The following is an 18440-nucleotide window of genomic DNA, read 5'->3' as shown; positions in this document are numbered from 1 at the left end:
CCCCATAGGGTACTGTGTCCATTGAAGTCACCCAGTAATATGAAAGGTGTTGGAAGCTGGTCGACTAAAATATTTAGTTCATCTTGGGAGATGACGTCATTTGGCGATAGATATATGCAGCAGACCGTGACTAAAGTTCTAATTAGAACCTGGATAGCCACAGCTTGCAAAGAAGTATGTAAGTTTAGAATAGTGCTGGGATAATTGTTTGAGATGAAAATATATACGCCTCCAGAGTTTGAGATATCAGTATCAATATCCCTACGCACGCAACTGTAACCCCGTAACTTCAGAGAAGTATCTGGTTTCAAGAGCGTTTCTTGCAATGCAACGCAAACGGTATGTGAAGCATTAATAAGAGCTTTGACGTCCTCTAATTTCGACCGAAGACCACGACAATTCCATGAGACGAAACTAACCCTTAAGGAATAAGAGGGGAGCTGTTATCAGCACCAGTAGGCAGAGTTGCTGGTGGTTCGCAATTGATATGTAAATCGTCATCATCCTCTTCAGAAGGATGGATTTTTAAAAGCTCGGTTCCTGTTGTTGGATTATTAAATAAGGTGGACAAATCTTTACCAGCGAGACCGGTTTTACCCAATTCCAGGGCAACCGATTTAATGGATTTAAGATCTTCAACAGAAGATCCTCGTCTTGCAAATTTCAAAGCAAGAGATTTCTGTGATGTAGACGCAAGTTTTTTCTTTTTACTTTTTGATGATGTTTGTTCTTTTATTGGACTAGAAGAAATGTGATCCGATTCAGTATCGGTAGTCAAGATAACGACTGGTTTCGTTTGTGTCCCTGATGCAGTAAGAGAGAGTTTTGCCGCAGTAGCATAGCTTTTGCCTTCTTTAGGAGTCTGTGCTTTCACAAGACGCCGATCTTCAGGAAAGGAAATATTTTGTGCAAATTTCACAGAAATAATTTCCTTCTCAAGCTTCCATTTTGGGCAGACACGTGAAAAAGAGGTGTGATCACCTTTACAGTTAATACACTTTTCCTTTTGTAAACATTCATTGCCTTCATGACCAGCGGCTGCACAACGGGCGCATGTAAGGATCCCGCGGCAGTTTGTCTTTGAATGACCAAAACACTGGCATTTAAAACATCGCAATGAATTTGGCACATATGGCCTCACAACCAATTTCATATATCCAGCTTTAATTGAGTCTGGCAGCTTGGGAGAATTAAACGTCAGAACATGGTGTTTGGTTTCCAGAAGTTTACCATCACGCCTAATCGTGATACGGCGCACGTGTGTGGCTCTTTGACTTTTCAGTTCCTTTTCAATGACATCCAGAGGTTCATTTAACAGCTCTCCACATGTAATTACTCCTTTAGAAGAGTTTAATGATTTATGGGGAGAGACAGAAAAAGGTATAGTACCAAAGGTTTTTAATTTCAAAATCTTTTGTGACTGTTGACGAGATGCCACTTCAACGAACAAGTCTCCTGTCGTTAGCTTACGGACATTAGCTACTTCGCCGACACTAGAGCTGAGGGCTTTCTCCACGATAAATGGGGAAACACTTTCAAAGGTTGCGTTATCAGAATAAACACGTTTTACGATAAAATAAATTGCAAATGGTTTTTCAGTTTGTTTTGGATGAATATGGTGCCCACTGAAGGGACCCTTCTTGCGAGGAGCCATACGATATTGCGAATGATTCGGGCCCGACGGCACCGCCCACCACGGAGCCCAACAAGGGAAGGCAGCCACCGGCTCTGGCCATTCCCAGCCTCGGCGCTTACCTTGGTGCTAGCCGGAACCTATACGCTCGGAGTTACCTCCGGGGACAGTGACCACCCTTAACGCCAAGCCCAAGGAGTATCCCCTTCGCTTGATCCCTAGCAGACTAGCCACTAAGGTGACTAGCTACCAGCCGATTGATGCAAAGGGGACCACAGTGCACCACCCGTCTTTCTAATGGGTTGCAACGCACGGCCAACACGTGGGGTTTCGGCTGTCCATGAGAAGCAAGAAGCAAACAGAGCGGCGACAGCTTCTCATGGAGAGCTCCCTCGCTTGCCGTCGAGGGATAGAAGGACAAAGCAGACAGCAGAAGGCGTAGGGAAGAGAGAACTGAAAGGGAGTATAGATCCCTGGGTACCTCGGGATTGGGACGCCCGTACTCACCTAAAGAAGGTGAGCCCCTGAAGGGATAAAGTATGAGGGAGAAAGGTCAGCTTTCGATCAAAAATAACTCCTAGGAAACGTATTTCAGGTACTACTGGAGTAGGGATATTGCGAACATGTACATTTGGATCTAAATGAATGCCCCGTTTTCTACAAAAGTGGACACATCGACTCTTTTCAGGAGAGATAGTGTATCCATTATTATCGGACCAAACTAGTAGCTTCTTAATTGCATTCTGCAGCTGTCGTTCTATTAAAGGTATATTGCTTCCTTCGCAGGAGATTTGCAAATCGCCAGCATAGAGACTTCCATGAACAGAAGGGGACAAATTATTAAGAACCTAACTAAAATGAACGATAGGTAGGTATGGTATTTTGAGATTTAATGGCGCAAGAGCCAAATATGGCTATACTGCGCCAAACAAATGGTTTTAAAAATGTCACGTATAATTCAATCAGTTTAAATTTATAATTTTTCGTGATAAAAAGAAATACATCCAATAATGAATAGTATCAGCGTTTATAAATATGCCAATTACATCCCGTAAAGAAATTTTTTCCAAAAATGTTAAAAGATTAAAATATCGATGAAATTTAAAAAATGGTGAAAATGCATCTTCCATAAGATAAAAAAAGGTACAATAAATTACAAAACGAAGTGAAAAGAAAAAATCATTGCAATCTTTTGATTCGGTGTTTCTTCAAGTATTTGCTATGTATAGGGGTACTTGAAGTTTCCCTGTAAAAATTTTTAAGATTAATCCATTTAACTTGACATTTTTGGGGACTTTGTTTAAAAACAGTTTTATCAACTGTGGTGGAATCGGTAGAAGGTTCCGCAGCAAGTGGTGTTTCGTCAATTGTTTCATGAGGGTTGTATTCTATTGCATTATCCGATTCTATTTCGCTGTCAGTGTTTGGTTTGGGCTTATTTGTGGTCATGGTTGGTTGGTTTGATTTTTTTGGCACAAGAGCCATGTTTGGCTATGCTGCTCCAAGCTTATGGTAGATAAACAGGTTCATGGTATATAACATATGGTAATACAATATAAAAGGAGTTAAAACTTTAAAAACATTGAAATTTTTTAAGGTGAAATTTATAAATGGATAAAATACATTTTGTCAGCCTTCAGAGTGTAAAAAAGGTAAATTAAATACATGTCTAAAAGATCAAATTTTGGGCATGGGAAAAATATAGCAGAAGTAAAAACAATATAGATATAATGGTAAAATACTGTGCTAGAAAACGAGTTTGGGTTTTAAAAAAAAATTAGCAACAACTCGTTTAAATTAAAGATCAAAAGAAAATAAAAGCATGTCACAAAGCTACAAATTCTTATATTTCGTAGGGATAATATATTTACGTTTTTCTTTAAGTTTGGTAGAGGGTGGAGGACTAAAAACTTGTGGTGGCTCTTCCAAGTCCTCAGACATATCATATTCTAATATATCCCCTTCCGAAGCAGTGGAAGAACTCATCTCTGCATCTGCATCCGATTCTCGAGACTGCTGTACTCTAGTTCCTCCTGAAGATTGAGCACTTATTTTAGTGTTGGCAGAAGGAAGCAACTGAGTTTGAGCCGAAGTGATTGGCTTAGTATTCAATGTCGGTTTCCCATTTGAGACAGTATTTTGTGATACCACTGTTGTGTGAATTTGACGAGGTGAAATAGTATAAAATTTTGAGACTTTTTCAATATTTGTAACAGGTTTTGTTTTAGTCGGAGAGGTCTTTTTAAACTTTTTAACGTTAGTCACAAGTTGAAAATCATTTAGGTACTGTAAAACAGAAGTATCTTCAGAAACAGATAAAACAGGCGGTGAAGGTAGATTTAGCAAGTTACCTTGATTAGATACTATTGCAACAGATTCAGAAGATTTTGAGCTGTTACAGGCTGTGATGTCGGCTAAATCCCATTGAGTAGATATAGTAGCAGATATCTTTTTTACAACAGAAGCATAGGTATTTCCAGGATTAGGCATTTTTGACTTAATGAGCTTGCGGGCTTCCTGATAAGAAATATTGTTTTTTATTTTTGTTGATATTATTTCTTTTTCCTGTTTCCAGGCAGGACAATTTCGGGAGAAAGATGTGTGGTCACCCTTGCAGTTGACACATTTCTCCTTACCAGTGCAGTTAGTGCTGTCGTGATTGACTTCTGCACAGCGGGCGCATGTCATTGTTCCGCGGCAAGATGATTTTGAATGCCCGAAGCGCTGGCATTGGAAGCACCTTAAAGGATTTGGCACATATGCTCTAACAGATAAGCGCAAATATCCAGCCTTAATATATTCTGGAATAGTAGAGGAATTGAAAGTTAATACCAGATGCTTAGTATTCAGGAGCTGGCCATCTCTTCGTATTGTTATACGTCGGACATGGGTCACTCCCTGACTTTTTAGCTTTTGAGTAATTTCCTCTATTGGGACATTGAATAATTCACCACAAGATATAACACCTTTTGATGAATTTAATGATGGATGGGGACTAACTAAGACGGGAATCGTTGAAAAAGTTTTCAGATTTACAATTTGTTTCGCTTGTTTGGAAGAATTAACTTCGACCAGCAGGTCACCAGATCGAAGTTTCTTTGTAGATTTTACTTCGCCAATACTTCCAGATATTGCTTTTTCCACCAAAAAGGTGACACACCATGAAACGATTCTTTGTTTTCCGATTTTCTTTGAATTAGAAAGAACGTTGGAAAATTTTATATAGAAGTTGAAGCATTGTGTTGCCCACTGAAGGGAGGACGCTTGGATTTGCCCATATGACATTGATAGAAGTTTCAGGTTCGACTGCACCGCCCACCACGGAGCCCAACAAGGGAAGGCAGCCACCGGCTCTGGCCATTCCCAGCCTCGGCGCTTAGCTTGGTGCTAGCCGAAACCTATACGCTCGGAGTTACCCCCGGGGACAGTGACCACCCTTAACACCAAGCCCAAGGAGTAACCCCTTCGCTTGATCCCTAGCAGACTAGCCACTCAGGTGACCAGCTACCAGCCGATTGATGCACAGGGGACCACAGTGCACCACCCGTCTTTCTAGTGGGTTGCCACGCACGGCCAACACGTGGGGTTTTGGCTGTCCATGAGAAGCAAGAAGCAAACAGAGTGGCGACAGCTTCTCATGGAGAGCTCCCTCGCCTGCCGTCGAGGGAAGGAAAGACACAGCAGAAAGCAGAAGGCGTAGGGGAGAGCGAACTGAAAAGGATTGGATTGGATTGGATTGTAGATTTTATTGGTACAAGAGCCTAAAAAGGCCATACTGCGCCATGCATATGGTCAAAAAGAAACAAAAGTATGAAAATCTAAACAGCCGTCAGTAAAAAAAGGTTCAAAAATTCAATGATAAAACTCTGGATCAATTCAATGATGCGTCAGGCAAATATGGAGATTCAGATAAAATGGTAAAAACCAATTGCTTTCAAGAATTTAAAAATGTTTTCGTGAGGATTTTCTCCCAATAGCGTTCGCATGTTCAGTGACAAGGAGTTAAAAAAATGTAAACGGTGAGAATTAAAATCAGGGCATTCTATTAAAATATGAATAACTGTTAAAATAACTTGGCATTTGGAGCAAAAAGGAGCTCGATCACCTAAAAAAAGATATTTATGCGTTAAGCGAGTGTGACCAATGCGGAGTCGAGTCAGTTTGACATCGAGCTCACGCACTGGGAGACAAGGCCATGATTTAATAAAGGGTTTTATACAGTGTAATTTATTATTTGTCTGTTGGCTCCATGATTTTTCCCATAGTGAATAAATATGTTTTGTGAAAACGTTCTTCGCATCGGAAGAAGGTATTTCACGTTGCATGAACAAGGTGGCTGTTTTTGCAGCATTGTCCGCCAGTTCATTTCCCGCTATACCAAAATGGCCTGGAATCCAGCAGAATAATATTTCGTAACCTCTATTTTGAAGCGTCTTTAAAAGACACAAGATTTCCAAGGCAATTGGATGAATTCGAATGTGAAAATGGGAAAGTGTTTCTAAGGAACTCATGCTGTCGGTATAAATACAAAAATTGCGTTCGGAGCAGAGAGAAACTTTCTGTAAAGCATAAAAAATTGCCATCAACTCAGCAGATAGAACAGAAAAGGATGCATACAGAGTGTAACCGAATGTTTCCATGTGGAAAACAATACCACAACCAACATGGTCGTCCGTCTTGGAACCATCCGTGAAAATAGGCAAATACTTTGAATACTGACAGCGATGAGAACAAAAAAGTTTTTGAAAAATAACAGGGGCCGTTGTTGACTTTTCAAAACCATGAAAAGGGTTTATAAAGGAAAACCGAGGGATATCCCAAGGAGGAAATGAAAATAAATCAAGTGTCTGAATACTCATATCACGGAGTTCCGAATCATTTAGGAGTAATTTAACTCTCTCACAAAATGGAAGAATGTTAGAAGGTCGAGCCGTGTATAATCTCCGAAGGCGGATAGGAAGTATCAGGGAGTGTATAGGGTGTTTCGGGACAGACATCACTCGGAGGTAATAGTGTACAGATATTTTTTGGCGCCGTAAATTTAATGGCATTTGGTGAGAGACAATATAAAGACTTTCCACTGGTGAGGTACGAAATGCGCCTGAACAAATTCTTAAAGCAGAATGGTGTATGGTATCCAATCTACGTAAAACAGAAGATCTTGCAGAACCATATACCATACAACCATAATCCATGCGTGCTAGAATAACTGATTCATAGATTCGAAGCAAAGATGTTCTGTCTGCTCCCCAAGAGGTTCTTGAAAGTACTTTGAGAATGTTCAATGATCTGTCACACTTCTTCCGCAGATATAAGACATGCGGAAGGAAAGTGAGCTTGCGATCAAATATTACTCCCAAATATTTTATTTCATTAACCACAGGTATTCCAGTATTTTGGATATGGATAGTAGGGTCCAAATGGATTCCACGCTTCCTGCAAAAATGCACACATCGACTTTTCTCAGGTGAAATCACATGCCCGTTTTCATCGCACCAATCTACCAGTTTGTTAACTGCAACTTGCAGCTGGCGCTCTATTAAGCGCATATTGCTCCCTTGGCAAGATATCTGAAGGTCATCCACATATAATGTACCTTGGATAGATGGAGGTAAAACGTTAAGAATCTGACTAAAATGGACAATAAAAAGTGTAACACTGAGGATGCTTCCCTGTGGAACACCCTCAGCCTGAATAAAAGGGTTAGAATATAAATTACCAACCCGGACACGAAATGTGCGCAATGATAAAAAGTGTTTTAAAAACATGGGCAAGTTTCCTTTAAAGCCAAAATTTGCAAGTGTAGAGAGAATACCAAACCTCCAGGCGCGATCATACGCCTTTTCTAAATCGAAGAAGATAGAGACCAGATGATTTCGGCAAACAAATGCATTGCGAATTTCGGTTTCAAGTAGGACAATATTATCAAAAGTCGCTCGTCCTCTGCGAAAACCACTTTGCAGCAATGGTATGGATGCTTTTTTCTCTAATTCATATATCAGACGGGCATTAACCATGCGTTCAAGTGTCTTACATAGGCAACTTGTGAGCGCAATAGGCCTATAGTGCAGAGGGTTAGAGGAGTCCTTGCCGGGTTTCAAGACTGGAATCACAATAGCTTCATGCCATTGTGATGGGAACTTCTGTTCAATCCAAATGCCATTAAATAGAATCAGCAGATTGGAAAGAGAAGTGGTAGACAAATGGCGAAGCATGCTATAAGTGATTCCATCAGGACCAGGGCTGGTATCATGAGCCTTCTTTAAAGCTGCCAGTAGTTCGTGCAACCTAAATTCTGTATTGTAAGGAAGCGATTTCCGGGTGAAGAAACACAAAGACTTGCGTTCTACACGTTTCTTAATAGCTATAAATGAGGGCTTATACGAATTAGTCGCTGAAACCTGTGCAAATGAATGTCCAAGAGTATTCGCGATATCTAAAGGAGAAGATACCAATCCGTTTTCAGTCTTCAGAACAGGAATGGAAAATTCTTGGTAAATTCCATTCGCTGCCTTGACCTTTCTCCAGAGTAGTTTCGGAGAAGTAAAGGCTGTGATAGAAGATATGAACTTAATCCAGGACTCTCTCTGACTTTGCCTACGGACACGACGAGCATTGGCTCTGGCACGTTTGAAAGCAAGTAAATTCTCTGTTGTGGGATATCTGCGGAAAATATTCCAACGCTTTTTTTGTTCTCGGTGACTGTCGCGGCAAGCTTCATTCCACCACGGTCTCGGGAATTTCCTCAAACGTGGGGAGCTTTTGGGGATGGTATTGTTCGCAGCGTCAATTAAACAGTCAACTACATTTTGTACTGCCTCTGTAATATTAGTTGTTCTGACCATATTCTCTGAAATTACTGCCTGTTGCATGAAAGCATTCCAATCAGCCCGCTGGAATAGGAAACGCGGGGGACAAGAAGTCGCGCCGCCTCTATCAGCATAGGAAACCATTAAGGGGAAGTGATCACTATCGTAGAGATCAGTCGCAACTGCAAAACTGAGCAACGGAAAGAGATCGGGAGAGCAAATAGCCAGATCCAGACTGTGAAACGTACGTGTGGGCTCATGGAAATAGGTTTTCTCATCATGATTAAGCAGACAGAGACAGTTATCAGAGATAAACTGTTCAATCTGTCTCCCACGAGAATTTGTATTTTCCGAGCCCCATAAAGTACTATGAGCATTAAAATCACCAAGTAGTACGAAAGGTTTGGGTAATTGGTCCAATAAATTATCAAGTTCATGTTGGTTAATGATAGCATGTGGAGGCAAGTAAATGCTGCACACTGTGATAAGGGTCCGTATATGGACTTGAACAGCCACAGCTTGTAAAGAAGTTTGCAAATTTAAATGTGAGCTCGGGTAAAGATTGGAGGTTAAGATGCAAACACCACCGGAAGGATTATTTCCAGTATTAGCATCTTTACGAGCACAGTTATATCCACGGATTTTCATGGGGATGTCGTGCTTCAGGAAAGTTTCCTGAAAAGCAAAACAAGCAGGATGAAACTGGTTAATAATTTGCTTAATACCAACAAATTTGGACCGAAGGCCACGACAGTTCCAGGAAATGAAAGTTCCCATTAAGTAACAGAAGTATTGAGAATGTTGGTGCGAGTCTTATCAAGAGTTGGCGAAACATCGCAACTCATTTGTAATTCATCCTCCTCGTCAGACGGATGAAGGGAAATGGAATCGGGACTTTTAGGTTTGCCAAAAATGGACGTTAAGTCCTTATGAGCATTACCTTGTGTCGCAAGTCCCAAAGCGACAGAATTTTGTGTTGCAGATTTTTTCAACTTCGTTCTTAGTTCTTTTGGTGAAAGTCCCCGTTTTGACAGCTTTAGCTTTAGTGCTCTTTGAGAATTGGAGTTTGATTTCGATTTCGATCGGACTGGTTTGCTAGTTTCTGGTGCACTGGATGGTGAATTTTCAATCTCAGAGTCGGAAGAGTTTTTGACAGTTGTAGTTTGGGAGTTATATTTCACACAGTTTGTGCATTGACAGTTTGCACAGAAGGGTGTTTTTACAACGGAAGCATAACTCACACCAGGTTTGGGTGTTTGAGCTAATACTTTTTTTCTTGCTTCAGGATACGAAATAGATTCTTTAAATTTAATGGAGGTTATTTGTTTTTCAATTTTCCAGCGTTCGCAGACTCGAGAAAACGACGCATGACAGCCTCCACAGTTCACGCATTTTTCGGGGGCGTTACACTGTTCACTATCGTGGTCTTTTCCTGCACAGCGGGCGCATGTTAGAGTCCCACGGCAATTAATCTTCGAATGGCCGAATCGCTGGCATTTAAAACATCTCAAGGGGTTTGGGATGTACTGTCGGACCGGTAGTTTAATGTATCCAGCATATATGAATTCTGGGATTGTTGGTCTATGAAATGTAAGGATATAATGCTTTGTGGGAAGGAGTTGTTCATCCCGCCTAATGGAAATTTGGCGTACGTGAGTCACTCCTTGGGGTTTCAATTCCGCAATGATTTCTTCAAGGGGGACATTGAACAATTCACCACATGTTATTACACCCTTGGAAAAATTTAGAGATGTGTGAGAGGCAGCGGTTACAGGGATGTGAGCTATAGCTTTCATTTTTATTACTTGCTGTGCTTGTTTTTTCGTAGAACCTTCGATCAGCAAGTCACCAGAACGCATTTTCCGTATTGCAGACACTTCGCCAATTGTTGCAGTGATTGCTTTCTGCACTAGAAAAGGTGATACTGAATTAAAATTTTCGTTTTTATCACTGATTCGTTTAAGTATAAAATAACGATCAAAAAGTGGAAGGTTGGTAGTAAGATTAGGTATTTTGCGATGCCCACTGAAGGGAGATTTCCGGGAGGAGCCCATGCGATATTGATAAAATTTCAGGTCCGACGGCACCGCCCACCACGGAGCCCAACAAGGGAAGGCAGCCACCGGCTCTGTCCATTCCCAGCCTCGGCGCTTACCCTAGCGCTAGCCGAAACCTATACGCTCGGAGTTACCCCCGGGGACAGTGACCACCCTTAACGCCAAGCCCAAGGAGTAACCCCTTCGCTTGATCCCTAGCAAACCAACCACTTAGGTGGCTAGTGACCAGCCGATTGATGTACAGGGGACCACAGTACACCACCCGTCTTTCAAATGGGTTGCCACGCACGGCCAACACGTGGGGTTTTGGCTGTCCATGAGAAGCAAGAAGCAAACAGAGCGGCGACAGCTTCTCATGGAGAGCTCCCTCGCTTGCCGTCGAGGGAAGGAAAAACACAGCAGATAGCAGAAGGCGTAGGGGAGTGGAAACGTAAAGGGAGTAAAGATCCCTGGGTACCTCGGGATTGGGACACCCGTACTCACCTATAATAGGTGAGCCCCTGAGGGGGCAAACTGAAAAGGAGTATAGATCCCTGGGTACCTCGGGATTGGGACACCCGTACTCACCTATAGTAGGTGAGCCCCTGAGGGGTATTTGTGGTCATGAATTCAAGCTCAGGCTTGGCTTCATCCATTTTATCTGCTGATTTAGAATTAATCGAAGAGCTCAAATTTGAGACTGGCATAGGTTGGGAAACTTGTCGAGGTGAAGTCTTCCAGAATTTAGAATATGATATATTTTCAGAATTTTGCTTGTGATCTTTTTTATATTTTTTTCTTATAAGTGACAGTTTTAAATTTATTCAGGTCCTGTGACATTTCATTAGATGGAACATGAAGCGTTTCATGTTCATGACCAGTTGGCTGGTTAACATTTTTACTATTGAGATCTACTGGCAATGACTTTACAATAGCGGACTCGGGACTATTATCAGTAAGTATATTGTTTCTTTTGTTTTGAATACGATCAGTTGCAGGTGGTTTTTTCATCATAGATGAGTAGCTGGTTCCAGATACAGGAGTTTGTGATTTTACAAGTTTACGAGCTTCGGAGTAAGAAATTTGTTTTTTAATTTTTGTACTAATTATTTCCTTTTCTAACTGCCATGCTGGACAGTTTCGAGAAAAGGAAGTATGTGTACCTTGACAATTAAAGCATTTCTCCCTAGATGTGCATTCCGAACTATCGTGACCTACTTCTGCACAGCGGGCGCAAGTTAATGTCCCTCGGCAAGAAGTTCTTGAATGTCCGAACCGTTGGCACTTAAAACAACGAAGCGGATTCGGTATATATGGTCGAACCAACAGGCGCATGTACCCCGCCTTAATGTACTCGGGTAATTTGTTGAAACTAAAAGTAAGAACCAGATGTTTGGTATTTAGGAGCTGGCCATCTCTCCCTATAGATATACGCCGTACATGGCCAATCCCTTGTCCTTTCAACTCTTTAGTTATTGCATCTATTGGTTCATTGAATAGCTCCCCACAGGAAATGACACCTTTGGAGGAATTCAGTGAAGAATGTGGAGAAACAACAACTGGTATATTTTCGAATGATTTTAATTTCATAATTTGTACAGATTGTTTACGAGATTGTAGTTCGACCAGCAAATCGCCAGATCGAAGTTTTTTAGTACTTTTAACCTCACCAATATTGCCAGTTATACATCTTTCAGCAAGAAACGGAGAGACAGAATGAAATGTATCAGTAGTAGCAGATGATCTTTTGATAATGAAAAAGGTTGGAAAATTAGGTACTGTTGGAAAGGTAGAAACATTTTGTTGCCCACTGAAGGGAGCAGCTTTGCGTTTGCCCATACGACATTGATACAAATTCAGGCCCGACGGCACCGCCCACCACGGAGCCCAACAAGGGAAGGCAGCCACCGGCTCTAGGCATCCCCAGCCTCGGCGCTTACCTTGATGCTAATCGGAACCTATACGCTAAGGGCCACTTCCAGGAACGTCTACCGCCCTTAACGCAGAGCCCCAGAAGATGACCCCTTCGCTTGATCCCTAGCAGACTAACCACTCTGGTGGTTAGCTACCGACCGAATTGATACACTGGGGACCAACAGTGCAGCACCCGTCTAATGGGTTGCCACACACGGTCAACACGTGGGGTTTTTGGCTGTCCATGAGAAGAAAGAAGCAAACAGAGCGGCGCCAGATTCTCATGGAGAGCTCCCTCGCTTGCCGTCGAAGGATGGAAGGATCAAGCAAATAGCAGAAGGCGTAGAGGAGAGTAAGTATGAAGGGAGTAAAGATACCTGGGTACCTCGGGATTGGGACACCCGGACTCACCTATAGTAGGTGAGCCCCTGAGGGGACCTATACGCTGGGAGTTACCCCCGGGAACAGTGACCGCCCTTAACACCAAGCGCAAGGAGTAACTCCTTCACTTGATCCCTAGCAGACTAGCCACTTAAGTGGCTAGGTACCAGCCGATTGATACACCGGGCACCACAGTGCAACGCCCGTCTAATGGGTTGCCACGCACCGCATACACATGGGGGTATTTGCTGTACATTAGAAGAAATAAGCAAACAGAGCGGCGACATCTTCTCATGGAGAGCTCCCTCGCTTGCCGTCGAGGGAAGGAAAAAATTAGGCAGATAGCAGAAGGCGTAGGGGAGTGGAAACATAAAGGGAGTATAGATCCCTGGGTACCTCGGGATTGGGACACCCGTACTCACCTAAAGAAGGTGAGCCCCTGAGGGGTAAAATGAACGATAAAAAATGTAACACTGATGATGCTGCCCTGTGGAACGCCCTCAGATTGATTAAAATGACTAGAATAAAAATTTCCCATGCGAACTCGAAAAATTCGGCGAGAAAAAAGTTCTTTAAATATATGGGCATGTTTCTTCTGAAACCAAGATTAAAAATTGTTGAGAGAATGCCATAGCACCATGCTCGATCGTATGCCTTTTCAACATCGAAGAAAACAGACACAAAGTGATTCCTCTGAACAAAAGCATTACGTCATACAATCATATTATCAAATGTTGATCGTCCTCTACGAAAACCGCTCTGCAATGGAGGGATGAGGCCTTGTTTCTCCAATTCATATACTAGGCGGCCATTGACCATGCGCTCTAAGGTTTTGCGCAACCAGCTAGTCAAGGCTATCGGCCTGTAGTTCAGAGGGTTTGATGAAACTTTATCTGGTTTTAGTATAGGAATCACAATCGCTTCATACCATTGAGAAGGATACTTCTGCTCAATCCAAATTCTGTTAAATAAATTCAATAGATTGGATTTGATTTCTTGATTTTCTTGATTTTATTGGCACAAGAGCCATAATGTTGGCTATGCTGCGCCAAACTGTGTTTTTCTGGCTTAAAATATAAAATTTCAGCAATAAAAACAATGTGAAAATTTTTAAGAAAGATAGAGAAAACTTAGATATGTGGATAAAAACCTATTGATTTCAAAAATGCAAAAATTTGAACATGTGGTGTCTTACCAAGTAAGAAGGGTAATGGAGTGTTCGTATTTTGAAAGAAGTGCAAACGTTGAGCATTGAAATTTGGACATTCTGACAATATATGTTGGACAGACATTTGACAGTCACACTGGGGACATAGAGGTGGTTGTTCACCTAGTAACAAGTGGCGATGGGTGAATCTCGTATGCCCAATACGTAAACAGGTTAATACTGTGTCTGCTTTCCGATTGGGTAATGAAGACCACGGTTGTACATGAGGTTTAATAGCATGTAGTTTATTGTTAGTTTCAAAATCCCACTGAGCTTGCCATTTGGAATAAAGAAGCCTTTTAGTGTGCTTATTTAAATCGCTTACAGGAATAGATGTGACTGCTGGAATACTTGCCAATTTAGCACCCTTGTCTGCTTCCTCATTGCCCAGAATTCCTACATGAGAGGGTACCCAACAGAATAAAATAATAAAATCTCGAGAAGTCAGTTTGTTAAAAATATCTATAACTTGGAAAACCAAAGGATGATTATGACGATGAAGATAAAATGATTTTAGGGATTGTAACACACTTAGAGAGTCGGTATAAATAATAAACTTTTTTCCCGGTCTCTCAGAGATTTCTTCCAATGCATATAAAACCGCAGTTATTTCTGCCGTAAAAATTGAACAAAAGGAATGAAGTGTAAAAGAAATGACTCTATCTGGTAAGACAACAGCAAAAGAGACATTATTAGATGATTTTGACCCATCAGTATAAATGGGAAGAAAGTCTTTGTATTGCTGTCTGTGTTCACGGAAAATTTGCTGATAAATAACTTCTGTTGTCCCAGATTTGTTAAAAGTGTTGAATGGGTTTAAAAATTGCATATTAAGATTTTTCCAAGGTGGAAAGCCAATTACCAGCTGTGGAGTAACGTGTAGGTTAAGTAAGTTTTCTGAAAGGAAGTTTTGGACTCTTGTAAAAAACACTGGTGCGGACGACTTTCTAGCCTCTTGCAGTCTAACTAAGAAAGGGCGAAGTTTAAAATCAAAAAATGGATGATTCATGTTTGACTGAATTTTAAAATAATAATTCAAAGACAGCATTCGTCTTCTTACATCAAGGGAAGGTTCATAACATTCAATATAAAGGCTTTTCACAGGGGATGTCCTAAAAGCTCCAGAACAAAGTCTGAGTGCTGTGTGATGAACAGGGTCCAGTTTTTTTTAAAACACTTTTTCTGGCAGACCCATAAATTTCGCTGCCGTAATCCAATTGAGAGAGCACCGTGGCTTTATAAATTTTAATCAAGGATTCTCTATCCGCTCCCCAAGCTGTAGATGATAAGACTTTTAAGATATTCAAAGATTTTTCGCATTTTTTCCTTAACAATTTTATATGAGGGAGAAAGGTTAGCTTTTTGTCAAAGATTATACCCAAGAACCGGATCTCATCCAAAAATGGAATGATTTCCTCATTTAATTTAATTTCTGGGTTAGAGTGTAAATTTCTTTTACGGCAAAAGTGGACACCAGCAGTTTTTGATGTAGAAATATTAAAACCATTATTATTGCACCATTGTGTTATACCATTAACTGCAATCTGCAGCTGTCGTTGTATAAAATTCATATTTATCCCCGTACATGAAATGTAGAGGTCGTCAACGTATAAATGGCCCTTCACAGTAGGCGATAGTTGTCTTAAAATACTATTCATTTTTAAAATGAAAAGCGTCACACTTAAAACGCTGCCTTGAGGAACACCTTCCTCTTGGATGAAGAAGTCTGAAAATTCGGACTGCACTTTAACTTGAAATTTCCTGAGTTTCAAAAAATTCCTTATAAAAATAGGTAGGTTTCCTCTTAGTTCATGATCATGCGAATCTTTCAGAATCCCGTATCGCCAGGTCCGATCATATGCCTTTTCGATGTCAAAAAATATGGCTACTAATTGCTTTCTTTGTAAAAAAGTGAGGCGGATGTCTGTTTCAAGGGCCAGAAGATTATCGGTGGTGCTACGACCCCTCCGAAATCCACTCTGAGATGGATGAAGAATGTTGTTGTTTTCCATGTAATAAATTAGTCTACGATTAATCATCCGCTCAAGTAATTTACAGAGGCAACAGGTTAAAGCAATGGGACGATAGTTTGATGGATTCTGAGGATGTTTTCCTGGTTTCAACAAAGGAATTATTATTGCGTTTTGCCAAATAGTAGGAAAGTAGTGTTCGTGCCAGATACGATTGTAGAAAAGTAATAAGGCTTTTTGAGACTCGATTGTTAAATGTTTGATCATGGGTTATGGGTTTATGAGGTTTAATGGCACAAGAGCCAATCTTGGCTAAACTGCGCCATACATATTGTTAAGAATAAATCATATCCAGCAACAAGAGTAGTATTTAAAAATTAAAACACAAGTTCAATGAAACTATATAAGAAAATGCCTCAAATATGAAAACAAGATACAACTGATAAAAAATTACAAAGTTAATAAAAAGAGCGCAATTGAAAAAAGGATTAAGTTTATCCAAGATAAATATTTATCATATACACGTAAAAAAGCGAATATCTTTTAAAAAATTAAAAAGTTTTAGGTGGTGTTTTTCACCCACCAAGTCCTGCATAGTTAGAGACGATGATTGGAAAAATAACTCACGATGTGATTTAAAATCTGGACATTCAATAAGAATGTGTTTTACAGTAAAATCAGTACTGCATGTAGGACACATGGGTTTCCTCTCTCCACAAATGAGATATTTATGAGTAAAACGTGTATGTCCTATACGGAGGCGGGTCAATTTAACATCCAACCCCCGTACAGGGAGTACAGGCCATAATCCAGTGAAAGGTTTGATGGTATGTAATTTGTTATGAACCTGTTCATTCCAGTTTGTCTGCCAAGTGGAATAGAGATGAAGAATAAAGAACTTCTTCGCATCACTGTATGGCAGATTTTGTGAAAGAAATGAAGAAGCAGCTTTTGCAGCACAGTCTGCTGCTTCATTTCCCGAAATACCCGAGTGACTCGGTACCCAACAAAATAAAATATTAAATGCCTTATTTCGAAGAAGGCATAAAATGTTCAAACTTTCTAAGGCCACAGGATGCATTTGATTGTCGGGGTGAGAGAGCGTCTCCAAAGCACTCAGACTGTCAGTATAAATAACGAAACTTCGGTTAGTAGATATCGAAATTTCCTGAAGTGCACAGGAAATTGCTATCAGTTCCGCAGTAAAGATAGAAAAACTGGTATGTAAGCGATAGCTCAGTATATCAGATGGAAGTACAATGCCACAACCGACATGCCCATCCGATTTCGAGCCATCTGTAAAAACAGGGATGAAAGATGAATACTGACAGCGATGATAGAAAAACAACTGTTGAAAATCCACAGATGCTGTTGTGGATTTTTCAAATCCCAAAAATGGTTTCAAGAAGGAAAATTCTGGCTTATCCCATGGTGGAAAATAGAAGTGATTAATAGAATTAATTGTGGAATTATTAAGGCCCGAGTCCTGCAGAAGCGTTTCTATTCTCACACTGAATGGTGGAATGCAGGAGGAACGAGCATCATAAATTCTCCTAAGACTTGCTGGAAGGGTTAATTCCGATATAGGGTGCTTCGGAAGAGACTGCGTTCGGAAGTAATATAAGGCGGTAATTTTTTTACGCCTTAAATAGAGGGGTAGTTGGTGGCAGATGTTATACAAGCTTTCTATGGGGGATGTTCGAAAGGCACCGGAGCAGATTCTCAATGCAGAATGATGGATAGTGTCCAATCTGTGCAAAACACTAGGGCGTGCAGATCCATACACTATGCACCCATAATCAAGACGGGAAAGAATGACTGCCTCGTAAATTCGTAGTAAGGAGGTTCGATCTGCTCCCCAAGAAGTTCTGGAGAGGACCTTCAAGATGTTCAAAGATCGTTCACACTTCTTTCTCAAATGCAAAATATGAGGAAGGAAAGTGAGTTTTCGATCGAATATAACCCCCAAAAATCTTATTTCACTCACTATGGGAATAGCAATGTTACGTATGTGAATGATAGGATCGGGATGAATATTACGTTTCCTACAAAAATGGAGGCACCGACTTTTCTCTGGCGAGATGGTGTGTCCATTTTTATCACACCAAGCTACAAGCTTGTTGACAGCATTTTGGAGTTTCTTTTCTATAAGTTGCATATCATTTCCTTCGCATGAAATTTGAAGATCGTCAACATAAAGACTTCCGTTAACAGATGATGGCAAATGATTTAAAATTTGACTAATTTGAATAATAAAGAGAGTGACACTAAGGACACTTCCCTGAGGAACACCCTCAGCCTGAATAAAATAGTTAGAATAAAAGTTTCCCATACGAACTCTAAAAGTGCGATAAGATAAAAAGTTTTTTAAAAATACAGGTAAATTTCCTCTAAAGCCTAGATTAAAAAGTGTTGAGAGTATGCCATATCGCCAAGCACGATCGTAAGCTTTCTCTATATCAAAGAATATAGAGACAAGGTGATTTCTCC

The 18440-nt window shown here is 40.7% G+C and overlaps 2 protein-coding genes across 2 annotated transcripts; both read right to left on the bottom strand.

The window, feature by feature from the left end:
- Nucleotides 1-421: 421 nt before the first annotated feature.
- LOC129975564 (uncharacterized) lies at nucleotides 422-1654 on the bottom strand. Its single transcript, XM_056088627.1, has one exon. It carries the CDS (start codon nucleotides 1652-1654, stop codon nucleotides 422-424), a length of 1233 nt encoding a protein of 410 aa, XP_055944602.1.
- Nucleotides 1655-9218: 7564 nt separating this feature from the next.
- On the bottom strand, nucleotides 9219-10301 carry LOC129975563 (uncharacterized). Its single transcript, XM_056088626.1, has one exon. The coding sequence runs from the start codon at nucleotides 10299-10301 to the stop codon at nucleotides 9219-9221; it is 1083 nt and encodes a 360-aa protein (XP_055944601.1).
- Nucleotides 10302-18440: the final 8139 nt, after the last annotated feature.

This window comes from Argiope bruennichi, chromosome 7 (assembly GCF_947563725.1).
Source record: "Argiope bruennichi chromosome 7, qqArgBrue1.1, whole genome shotgun sequence".
In the NCBI taxonomy this organism is placed as follows: Eukaryota; Metazoa; Arthropoda; class Arachnida; order Araneae; family Araneidae; genus Argiope; species Argiope bruennichi.
The sequence above is the reverse complement of the archived record's forward strand: the minus strand, read 5'-3'. Positions and strand labels throughout refer to the sequence as shown.